This window comes from Gopherus flavomarginatus, chromosome 2 (genome assembly GCF_025201925.1).
Source record: "Gopherus flavomarginatus isolate rGopFla2 chromosome 2, rGopFla2.mat.asm, whole genome shotgun sequence".
In the NCBI taxonomy this organism is placed as follows: Eukaryota; Metazoa; Chordata; order Testudines; family Testudinidae; genus Gopherus; species Gopherus flavomarginatus.
The window spans coordinates 9293109-9305760 of record NC_066618.1 but is presented as its reverse complement, the minus strand read 5'-3'; the positions used below and the strand labels follow the sequence as shown (position 1 = coordinate 9305760).

General features: G+C 46.2%; 1 protein-coding gene across 1 annotated transcript in view; it reads right to left on the bottom strand.

Annotated features, from left to right (window-relative positions):
* Positions 1–12652, bottom strand: part of HHATL (hedgehog acyltransferase like) — a 47046-nt gene that overhangs the window by 22829 nt on the left and 11565 nt on the right. The window contains exons 4-6 of the mRNA XM_050942664.1: positions 12313–12426; positions 11095–11289; positions 9161–9370 (exon numbers count right to left, since the gene is read on the bottom strand). Coding sequence (XP_050798621.1) covers positions 9161–9370; positions 11095–11289; positions 12313–12426 — 519 coding nt within the window. The remainder of the gene's footprint in view (positions 1–9160; positions 9371–11094; positions 11290–12312; positions 12427–12652) is intronic.

The window sequence follows — 12652 nt, the reverse complement described above, 5'->3', positions numbered from 1 at the left end:
TCCTTTCGGCCTTCGAAATGCACCCGCAACCTTCCAGAGGCTGGTAGATGGTCTACTAGCTGGACTGGGAGAATTTGCAGTTGCCTACCTCGATGATGTGGCCATTTTTTCAGACTCCTGGCCCGAACACCTACTACACCTGGAAAAGGTCTTTGAGCGCATCAGGCAGGCAGGACTAACTGTTAAGGCCAAAAAGTGTCAAATAGGCCAAAACAGAGTGACTTACCTGGGGCACCAGGTGGGTCAAGGAACCATAAACCCCCTACAGGCCAAGGTGGATGCTATCCAAAAGTGGCCTGTCCCACGGTTCAAGAAGCAGGTCCAATCCTTCTTAGGCTTGGCCGGATACTACAGGCGATTTGTACCCCACTACAGCCAAATCGCTGCCCCACTGACCGACCTGACCAAAAAGACCCAGCCAAATGCAGTTAAGTGGACTGATGAGTGTCAAAAGGCCTTTACCCAACTTAAGGCAACGCTCATGTCTGACCCTGTGCTCAGGGCCCCGGACTTTGACAAGCCATTCCTAGTAACCACAGATGCATCTGAGCGTGGTATAGGAGCAGTACTCATGCAGGAAGCAACAGATCACAACTTCCATCCTGTCGTGTTTCTCAGTAAGAAACTGTCTGAGAGGGAAAGTCACTGGTCAGTCAGTGAAAAGGAATGCTATGCCATTGTGTACGCCCTGGAAAAGCTACGCCCATATGTTTGGGGACGGCGGTTCCAACTACAAACTGACCATGCTGCACTAAAGTGGCTTCATACTGCCAAGGGGAACAACAAGAAACTTCTTCGTTGGAGTTTAGCTCTCCAAGATTTTGATTTTGAAATTCAACACATCACAGGAGCTTCTAATAAAGTTGCTGATGCACTCTCCCGTGAGAGTTTCCCATAATTCAGTAGTTAAAAAGTGTTCTTAAAATGTAGAAGTCTGTTAGTTATATACTTAGGAGTATATGTAAAGGTGTATGTGTTGTATTAATCTGTTTATTTTCAAGTTCTAGAAGGAAATCGCCGCCAGTGAGCTTCCCCACTGTCTGCAATTTGGGGGGCGTGTCATAAACAGATAGCTAAGGGTTAATGTCTCTTTCACCTGAAGCACCTGACCAGAGGACCAATCAGGAAACCGGATTTTTTCAACTTTGGGTGGAGGGAACTGAGTGTTTTTGTCTTTGTTTTCTGGCTGCCTGCCTTCTCTGAGCTTTGGAGAAGTAGCTCTACTTTCTAGTCTTCTGTTTCTAAGTGTAAGGACAAAGAGATCTGATAGTAAGTTCTATGGTTTTCTTTTCTTTGGTATTTGCATGAATATAAGTGCTGGAGTGCTTTGATTTGTATTCTTTTTGAATAAGGCTGTTTATTCAATATTCTTTTAAGAAATTGCCCTGTATTGTGTCATCTTAATACAGAGAGAACATTTGTACTTATTTTTCTTTCTTTTTATATAAAGCTTTCTTTTAAGACCTGTTGGAGTTTTTCTTTACTTCAGGGAAATTGAGTCTGTACTCACCAGGGAATTGGTGGGAGGAAGAAATCAAGGGGAGATTTGTGTGTTGGATCGCTAGCCTGATTTTGCATTCCCTCTAGGGGAATAGGAAAGTACTTTTTGTTTTCAGGATTGGGAACAGAGAGGGGGAGTCTCTCTGTGTAGTTTCACAGAGCTTGTGTCTGTGTATCTCTCCAGGAGCACCTGGAGGGGGGAAGGGAAAAAGGATTATTTCCCTTTGTTGTGAGACTCAAGGGATTTGGGTCTTGGGGTCCCCAGGAAAGGTTTTTCAGGGGGACCAGAGTGCCCCAAAACACTCTAATTTTTTGGGTGGTGGCAGCAGGTACCAGGTCCAAGCTGGTAACTAAGCTTGGAGGTTTTCATGCTAACCCCCATATTTTGGACGCTAAGGTCCAAATCTGGGACTAAGGTTATTACACCAGCCTCTTGGGGCCTGAGCCAAAAGCCCCCTGACTTCAATGGACTTTAGATCAGATCCTGAGTGATGGAGGTTAGGAATAAACTGCTCCTGCGGGCTGGTTAGTCCATAACTGTCCCCTTTGGGATTTCTTGCTCTGAAACAGCTGGCGCTGGCCACTGTCAGAGACAGGATACAGGGCTAGATGGATCATTCGTCCTAGCCAACCTGGCATTTCATACATTCCAATGGCTGTTACAGAGACTCCTTGGGCATTTAGATGCCTCCTTATTACCCCAACTTTTTAAAGTTTCCCTTCTTTTAAGAGTTATTTCAATGGGTCCTGACAAATAGACTCACTGTTTAGGGTTTGTGTTAGTGAATATATAATTTCACGAACCCCAATAGGACAGTTATCTCAAATTGAACCTCCTTCTGCCTGTGAAATTACCCCAGGGTTTGGCCCAAGGTTAAAATATATGCTTTCCTGAAATGTTTACAGAGTGTTAAATTCTAATATTATTTTTGGTTATTTGTATTAGCGTGCTGCCTGGGAACCTGGGTCATGGACTGGGACCCCACTGTGCTAGGTGCTGTACAAAATACAGACCAAAGAGATGATCTCTGCCTCAGAAAGCTTAGAAATTGCTGCTGATGCTCTTATGCTGACTAGCATTTACTCCCATGAATAGTCCCATTGAGTCAGCCCTAAAGCCTGTTTTCCATTGGGAAATGTCATTGGTTCCACCGCCCAGCTGAGCCACCATCAGGACTGGTTGCAGCCCTAACTTAGACAGGATTCCTGCAGCTGACCTTGTGTTCAGCACTGTATTAATTAAGCTGGCATTCAGCAGGTTTAGTTAAAATGGTGGTAAAAATACCAGATCTTCTAAAATCTTGTCTCCACTGGGCTCTCACAGTTGCTACTGCTATTGTTGTTGTTATTCATGTGTACTGCAGTAGCACCTAGAGACCCCAAACAGGGTCAGAGTCCCATTGTGCTAGGTGCTGTACAGACACGTAGTAACGTACAATCCTACCACTGGTGCGAGTTTACCAGTGATAACACCCATGGGAAATTAAAACCCCCTCATGTACACACATCTTAACCCTGTGAGTTCTTTGGCGGAAGGGACCAAGTCTTTCTTTGATTTTTCTGATGCACCCATCCCATCTTTGGGTATTAGGCAACTGTTACTATAATTATTATATTATTATTTGTTATTAACAAGGCACTGTACCAACAATATTTCAGGGTCCTCCATCCCATAGATGGTGCCGTTGTGCAGCCCACCATTTCTGAAAGGGGAAATGGCAGCTGCGGTGGGAGGAGATGTCTTGTGTTTTAAGCATCATCAAAATGTGTTGTCTGGGAGATTCTGGTGGGCTTGGTATTGCCTGGAGGGGAAGTGTTGCGCAGTAGGTTGTAAGGGAGAGGACAGTTCAGCTCTGGCAAGCTGCAGCTTTTACAGCATCAGGGCCTATAGCAGAGTTTGCCGGGGCTGTCGAAAAGCAGGCTTTGTTTCTTTGGGCTGGCGAGGCCCTGAATATTGCCCAATGCAATCTCATTCGTCCGAATGGAGCTGGGGAGACCTGACATCTCAATGGACCGTTCAGTGCAGCTATGCACATCCAAGCCTGGCCCAAGTTTGGATAATGAGGCGGGGTGGGCAGATGGGAGGGTTTCAGAGATGCAAGTTTCTGATATATTAATGGGTCCGGTCCTGAGGCCCTTACTCAGTTTTTGTTCAGGGAAACGTCCATTGCAGTCAATGCACTTTCTAAACATTAGTCAGTTCAGCCACAGAGCATCCCTGAAAGTTCCTAGATGTAAAGGCTCAAAGGGACCATTAGATGATCTAGGCCGAGGGCTTGTCTACATTTACAATGCTATAGCAGCACAGCTGTGCCGCTGTAGCTGTCAGTGTAGACAGGACAGAGTTTGCCAACAGGAGGGATTCTCCCACAGGAGTAGGCAATCCACCTCCCTGAGAGCCATAGCTAGGTCGACAGAAGAATTTGTCCATTAACCTAGCTCTATCTACACAGGGACTTAGGTTGGCTTAACTACACTCCTCAGGGTGTGTATTTTTCACACCCCTGAGTGACACAGTTATGCTGACCTAATTTTCCAGTGTAGACCAGGCCTGAGTTAATTGATATGACCAGTGCTCCCAATTTACAGGTGGATAAACTGAGAACCAGAGAGGCTAAGTGATTGCTCAGAAGTCACAGAGCCAGTTAGGGGCAGAGTCAGGAGCAGGGCTGGTTCTAAGGATGGGCAAGCAGGGCAGTCACCCTGGGTGCCAGCTTCCAGGGTGGGTGCCAAACAGCTACCCCACTTGTCTCTCCCCCCCCCCCGCCTGCCCTGATTGACCAGAGTTTTGTTTTTGTTTTTCTCTGCCACTGTGAGGGGGTGGGGAGTAGGGATGCCAAAAAATTTTTCACCTTGGCTGGCAAAACAGCTGAGGCCGCTCCTGGCCAGAAGTGAGCCCCAGAGTCCTGTCACTGTTCCCGGCTCCAATCATGAGCTCCCCTTGCCTCCCCAAAATAGCCCTCAACAACCTGCGATCGTTAACGCTGTAATGAAGTGTGTAACTTGCTACGGCAAGTTCAAAATATAATAAGGACCCTCAGGGCCAGATTTTCAGCAGCCTCCTAAGGATAAGGGCAGAAGAATCTGTTGCATGTCCATTTAGCATCGAGGTCTTGCAGGTGCAGCTAGAGAGTCTGTGGAAGTTACACCGACCTAGCTTGTTAGACATATATAGGATCTGACTAGCTATGCCTTCTGCAGTCATGTGCTAGTGCAGCTGTGTTTATCTCCTGCTTTATGTTTGGCTTGCTTGTGAATTTCCCATTATTTTCTCTAATAATCCCTCCTTTTGTTGTTGTTTTTAAAGGCAATACCACTGGAGAGGGGCCTTGGGGAGGAGCAACATGAACTCAGAGGAGGCTGCTCCGGAGAGAGGTAGATCTGAGCACTTGATCCGGGGTGAAGGGCCCTTTCCTCTGTAAATAAAAGGGGGCTGTTGGGCTTAGTGCAGGAAGCACTGGGTGAGATTTTATGCCTTTTGCTATGCAGGAGGTCAGACTAGATGATCTTAATGGTTCCTTTGGGGTTTTGAGCCTGGGAACCAGTCTGCAGGGGATGAAACAAAAAGGCATTGACAAACTCCAGCGTGGGAGTGGGCTGAATCTAGAAACGTACAGGTAACGAGGTTTGGTGGCACTGAATAATTAGAAGGCTTAATTACAGCCTGACATGGAATCTCGAGCCAACTTCTCTGTGACACCACTGCACAGAGGGAGTAATTACACTGATATCAGTCAGCCAATTCTGGATTTACCCCCGGTGAAAACGAGCGCAGGATGTGGTCCCCTTTGTTGATGTCACATCATATCACATCAATCTTGCATAGGAGAACTTATGTGGCAGCAGCTGTGCAGGTTGCAAATGGCGTTTGACTGGGAGTTCCCCAGGGACAGTAATTAGTGGATGTACGAGGTTGGCCTGTTGGTATCTGGCAGTTGGTGCCATGTCTGCTTTGCATGCAGGTGAGACAGAACAGACCATAGATGTCAGATGGGTGGAGCATATGCTTTGGGAAGAACACTAGAATTAACTTGGAGAAGTTATTTACTGCACTGTGTGTCACTTATTGGAGACAGATAAGGCCCAGCCCTAAGATGCAAGAAGAGAATCCTTAATTTCTATTGACTTCATTAGCAGATGAGGGTGCAACGAAACCTCTCATCAGCAGGGTTTGAACCCAGAACCTTATGCATCAAAACACAGATCTCTACCATTGGAGACAAAATATAGCTCTGTTAGCTGGTGGCAACATCCGGCTGTTCTCCTTAATATTGGGTGGCCCTCTAGAGTGAGCTGCAACACCTGTTTATGTTACCAGGGCACTCAGCACTTCATAGGAGGGGTTGCAGACGGAGAAAACAGCTAGGTGGCAGGGATTTGGCCACAGTTACATGATGAGGCATAAGGTTGTCCGTAAACAACATGGCCTACACACACAAGTCCAGAGACCATGTCGTCATTAAGCCATGCCATGATGAATCTGCAAGATCAGCATTCTGGTTTAGTCTCCAAAACTAGAGAGACACTGTCAAGATGCAAAAGTCATTTTTGCCTGCCTTGCTAATACCAATACAGGGTGATAAGAAGGAAGAGTTTGTTTAATTGTTTATTCTGTTTTATGGCATGTATTTCACTTCACTTGGGCAATGAGAATACACTAGTCGGTTTCACTTGCTAGTTCTTCTGCCTCAGCACCAATACTGCCACCTTTGCATTTTCATCCCTGCAGGGAAGCATTTACCAGCCTCATGTTTTCACTGAAATTTTTTTGAATTAATTACAAGATTTCTATTTGCATTAGGTTTTAGAGAATGTTTCTGGATTCAGATCCTGAATTTCAGACCTCCACTTGACCTTGTTCCTTTAAAAGAAAATGAATGGGGGCTGATTAATATTTCATGATCTGCTAGCATGCTTGGCTGTGTTTGTGAGTGGATTTTTTCCTAGCCTTTTTGGGGGAGAAATGGGGGAAAAAAGAACTGGCGGGTCATTTTGTTGCATTGCTAATATTTAGCTTTTGAATCATTTTAAAAGCAGAACTGTGATAGGGAGGGTGAAAATGAGCACAGTGCTGCTATGTTGCTTTGTATTTAAATATCACGCACTACACAGATGTCAGCTGGGTTCCTGCACTGGGAGTTCATCATCTCTTTCAGCTTTCAAGACCAAAAATAGGGCAAAAAGAAACAGCATATGTTTGTTCCAAGGCTTAACATTTCCACCTTATTTGGTGTCGTATTGAGTTGTGGGTTCTGTTTCTCCTTTTTGAACAGAGTTGAGTATCAGTCAATGACTAGGATTACTGGGTGACTGCATACATTTGGAAGTTCTCCTTGCAAACATAAGTTCTTTGTTGTACCAAGATGTAACAGATGTATGTGCGTTAGTATATACATAGGTACACATGTGTATGTATATACAGACACAGGAGTATGATAAGAGGAGCAGGAGGAACCCATACATTTAGTTGTCAAGCCGCTTCCCAGTATAAAAATTCATTTGTCCGTTTTTATTTATTTATAGATAGATAAATGGCTTGATTTTTCTGAGCCTTAGAATATCTACATCTCCTGTTAACTTCAGTGAGGCTACGGGCATTCAGCACCTCTGAAAATCAGGCCTATATAAAATTTACCTTTGTGTAGCTCGAAAGCTTGTCTCTCTCACCAACAAAAGTTGGTCCAATAAAAGATATTACCTCCCCCACCTTGTCTCTCTAGAATGAAATTCTCTCTTATATGAAGGCTCATAGTGTCTCTTGGCTACAGCAGCTAGAGGGCGACATGATCATAGAATCCTAGAATATCAGGGTTGGAAGGGACCTCAGGAGGTCATCTAGTCCAACCCCCTGCTCAAAGCAGGACCAATCCCAACTAAATCATCCCAGCCAGGGCTTTGTCAAACCTGACCTTAAAAACCTTTAAGGAAGGAGATTCCACCATGTCCCTAGGTAACCCATTCCAGTGCTTCACCACTCTCTGAGTGAAAAAGTTTTTTCTAATATTTAACCTAAATCTCCTCCACTGCAACCTGAGACCCTTACTCCTTGTTCTGACATTACGTACCAGTGAGAACAGTCTAGATCCATCCTCTTTGGAACCCCCTTCCAGTTAGTTGAAAGCAGCTATCAAATCCCCCCTCATTCTTCTCTTCTGCAGACTAAACAATCCCAGTTTCTCAGCCTCTCCTCATAAGTCATGTGCTCCAGCCCCCTAATCCTTTTTGTTGCCCTCCGCTGGACTCTTTCCAAGTTTTCCACATCCTTCTTGTAGTGTGGGGCCCAAAACTGGACACAGTACTCCAGATGAGGCCTCACCGATATCGAATAGAGAGGAATGATCACATCCCTTGATCTGCTGGCAAAGCCCCTACTTATACAGCCCAAAATGCCGTTGGCCTTCTTGGCAACAACGGCACACTGTTACTCATATCCAGCTTCTCGTCCACTGTAACCCCTAGGTCCTTTTCTGGCGAACTGCCATTTGGTCCCTAGTCTGTAACAGTGAATGGGATTCTTCCATCCTAAGTGCAGGACTCTGCACTTGTCCTTGTTGAACCTCATCAGGTTTCTCTTGGCTCAGTCCTCTAATTTGTCAAATTTGTGATCACGTGTCTTAGTCTGCCTCAGCAGGTCTGATGTTCCATCCAGTAGAGGGCTGTGTTGCACATATACATTGTGGGAGGGCGGACAGACATAAAGATGTAACACACAAGGGACGCAAACATATAATGTGTCTAATCCACATTGGGGCCCACGGGGCAGCTGCACAATGTGTGAGCATGTGCACGTGGGGATAACTGCGTGTACAAATGGGAATTTGTAGGGGCAGCTAACTATCTGCACACTGCTGAGGACTTTGCAAGTGCAACTTCTGTCTGTCATCTAGGTTGTCATCTGGCCCCCATAGTACCTCAGCTCCTCACAAACAATGAATTTATTCTTGCAACACACCTAGGAATTAAAGAAGCATTATCATCTCCATTTTGAAGATGGGAAACAGACACAGAGCAATTTACTCCCAAAGTTGCACAGTGAGTCAGTGGCAAAGCCAGGAATTGAACCAAGATCCTAGTCCAATGACTTTACCACAACACATTTCTTCACATATTTTCGGTAGAAACAGCTCAGCTGAAAACTTGACCCAGTGCCACTGGTTTTTAGAAACAGCTTCTTGTTTTGCATCCAAATTTTGTTCCATCATCTAATTGCAGATGTAACTGATGTCACCTTGATGTTTAGCCACTGTTTAAAATTTGTGCTGAGCCCTGTCACCTCTGGGCTTGGCAGTTCATAGCCCTGTCACCTCTGGGCTTGGCAGTTCAAAACCCCGTCACCTCTGGGCTTGCCGTATCAAAATGTAAAAAAATTGTTTGAGCCCTGGCACCGTTTTTGTCTTGCTTTAAGTAGGGGGTTGGACTAGATGACCTCCTGCGATCTCGTCCAGCCCTAATCTTCTATGATTCTATGCTAAATTAAGCACTATGTCAAGCTACCTGACTTGTGCCCTCAAATCAGGTACGTGTATGTCTAAATGAAACCGACTGTGCCAGCAACTATTTGTGGGAGTAAAACTACAGGTTCGAAATAGGAGACTGGGCTGAGGATCCCTTTTAAAATCTGCCCTGTAAGATGTAAGGAGGAAAACCAAAAAGCTAGTACCTGAGAGTAGAATCGATCAAAGGTCATGATGGGTCCGAAGAAAAAAAACGGGAGGTAGAAATTATATTTCAGCAGGTCAACGATGGAGTAAACCCCTTCCTTCCTCTCAGAGTTCTCCAGCGCAAAGCTCATGCAACGCACGATGGTAAAGCCACTTCCTCCATAAAACAGAACATCTTGAAGATCAAAAGTTCTTGTTACAAAACCATTCTAAACAAAAAAGAATAGTTACTATGTCATACGGCTGAAAAGGTCTTCTTCTGTGCAACTGCCTACAGTTGGCATCTCCTACGACCGAGTCTGGCTTCAGATATGAATGACGCTTTACTTTCTGAGAGCGTAGCTGCATAGATTTTAAGACCAGAAAAGTACCATTATGATTATCTAGTCGAACCTCCTGTATAACATGAACCCTTGAACCTCACACACTAATTTCTGCACCAAGCCCATAATTTCCATTGGAGCTATAGCCTATCTTTTGAAGAGACACTCAGTCTAGATGCAAAGACTTGAAGGGATGGAGAACCCATCACCTCCCTAGGTAAGTTGTTCCAATGGTCAATTACCCTCACTACTGAAAAACCTGCCCCTTATTTCTAGTTTGAATGGTCTGGCTCTTACAACCAGAAGGATCACAAAAACTTTAAGCTGAAATTCACCATTGTGCAGGAGTCTAACACAAGGCCGATGGTGCACATAAGAGCTCAACAGAGCACTGAAGTGGGTGTAGATTTGTGCTGGTCTTTGGAACAGGTGTAAATGTCACCCTTATAGAATATCACACACAGGGATGACTTCACCCAGCGCTGACCTACGGCCACCTCTGGGGTGGAATGTGACCACTAGTCAGTCTATACAGATGACTTGAATGGAAAATTGCAGCTGCGAAATTGCAAAGGGGCATTTAGATTGACAGAAAGTAATTACCAGCGGTGGGACTGGGCCAAGGGAGCTTGGACTATCACCTTTATGTCTGCAAACATGCTACGGGAATGGATTGATATGCAGAAGTGCTGAGAACCCAGAGCTTCTGTTTTCTCTAACGGGAATCGCGGGTGCTCGGCACCTCTGAAAACAAGCCCTGATGGACTGTGGGTAGGCAGGACTTTGATTTTAAGCTTTATAATACCCCTGTAAGGCAGAGAAGTATTACTGGTCCTGAGTCAGCAAGCTAATTAAGGACTATACCTACCAGTAAATTAATAATAATAATATCCAGCTCTTCCATAGAGCTTTTCAGCCATAGATCCTGAAGCACCTTACCAATGTGTTCAATACCATTTTCAAAGATGGAGAAACTGAGGCACAAGAAGGGGAAATGGTGCACTCAGAGTCACCCAGCTAACTTGATGCAGAGCCTGAGTCCCAGTCCAGAACCCGCTGCACCAAGCCTGCGCTGGGGCTATCACTACTTCCATGGGACTGCTTAGGCACTTAAGGGGGAGGATAGCTCAGTGGTTTGAGCAGTGGCCTGCTAAACCCAGTGTTGTAAGTTCAATCCTTGAGAGGGCCACTTAGGGATTTTGGGCAAAATCAGTACTTGGTCCTGCTAGTGAAGGCAGGGGGCTGGACTCCATGACCCTATGGGGTCCCTTCCAGCTCTGTGAGATAGTACATCTTCATATATTATATTACATTGCTAAATTGAAACAATTATAATCTCTGGGGATGTTGAGGCACAGACAGGCTAAGTGACCTGCCTGAGGCCCCTAGCACATCAGTGGCAGGGCCAGGAATAGAACCCAAGCATCCTGGGTTCCTGCTCTAGCCATTAGAGGATGTGCCTCCATACAGGTGGCTCTTCCTCACCTCAAATGTTTTAGTTTGACATGAGCTATCAAATCATAGGCCCAAATACACCAGTGCGTGGCCAGGGCATGACCCTGGGAACAAAACCAAGCTGCACGCTGGAAAGAAACCAGCTGCACACGTACCTGCCACGTGCTGAAAGGTTCCAGCCTGAAAGAGGCCAGGCTGCAAAGCCCGGCCGCAAAGCACAACCACCTCTGCTTAGCCAGTGCCACGCTGTAGAGCACAATGCAGTGAGAGAGGACAATCATCAGGTAGGCACGTCCCATGGTGCCCAGCACAGCCAACATCCCATAGAGCATGTAAACCACAGATCTGTGCTGTGAGAAAAGAGAACGTGTGTCAGGCTGCCCCTTGGGAGTCTAACACCCAGCGCCCACGAGCAACAGAACCCTGCTGCCCACTGTACCGCGGGGGTGCCAGACGGGTACAGGGGGAGCAGGAACAGTTTCATTTACACTAGAGCAGATCAGTGTATGTGGGTTATTATTATTATTATTTTTTTAACATCCAGCCAAGACGGGGGAGTTTTCTGCCTCTCTCCTTGTTCGCATTAGTCCTCTTAGAATCACATCACCCTGGGAGCTCATGTTCAGCTGATTATCCAGCAGGACTCCCAGGTTCTTTGGGGCTTTTTCCAGGCATGTGACACCATTCCTAGATGGGCGCCATCTTAGCATCGCTTACATCAGCAGTGACACTCACATTGACTTCAGTGGGGCCCGGATTTCAACCAATAAGTTTCTCTTTCAGGTACCTATCTGCCTCCCATCACCCCGTCACCTCACAATCTTTAATGTCTTTATCCCCACAGCACCCCAATGAGGTAGGGAAGTGCTGTTATCCCCACTTCCCAGGTGGGGAATGGAGCCACAGCGAGACGAAAGCCCCGATTGTAAAGGTATTTAGACACCTAACCTGTATTGCAATCAGTAGGAGTTAGGCACAAAAACACCTTAAAAAATTTGGCCCTAATTGACTTGCCCATGGTCTCCTGAGTTGCAGGCTAGTAAGCTTCTGTTGACCTACCTCCTTCTTCTCAGGAGAACCCCTCCTGTCAGCGCAGGTAGTGTCTACACTGAAGTGCTAATGTGTCGCAGCTGTGCTGCTGTCACATTTCGAGGGTAAACAAGCCCTGAGCCCCACAAGGGCGGGTCAGATCATGAGCCATTTGCAGCCCTTTAAAAAAGCCCCCGTGGTCCAAGGAATGTGCCCTGTGAACAGTGTTTATTGGAATCTTAAATGACGCCATCACCAGTAAAGTAAGGAAAGGGATCTGTGTTTGCCCTGCGCTACCATGTGCGCCCCTGTCTGGGCATGTCTGGGGAGTGGCCCTTGCTCACCTGAGGAGCCACCATGGAGCAGATCTTGGCGAACAGAATGTGCCCTGAAAGGGCAAAGATGATGATGTTCCTGAATGAGGTGAACCACATCGCCCACTCAAAGTCAGCTGCGTCCTGTCAGAACAGAGCCACGTCAGCACGGACAAGCCACAGAAAGGCTACTGCACTCGCTCCAAGGCCCTCTAATTTCTGACTTCCTGATTAGTAACCCCCCTCCCCCCTAAGCCTTCAGCTCCCCCAAATGTTCTTCTGTATCAGATAGCACAGATATAGCACCTGTTCCTTCTCGGTGCTGGAGGCCCTCCACTTCCATTGACTTCAACTGGAGTCGAGGGCACTT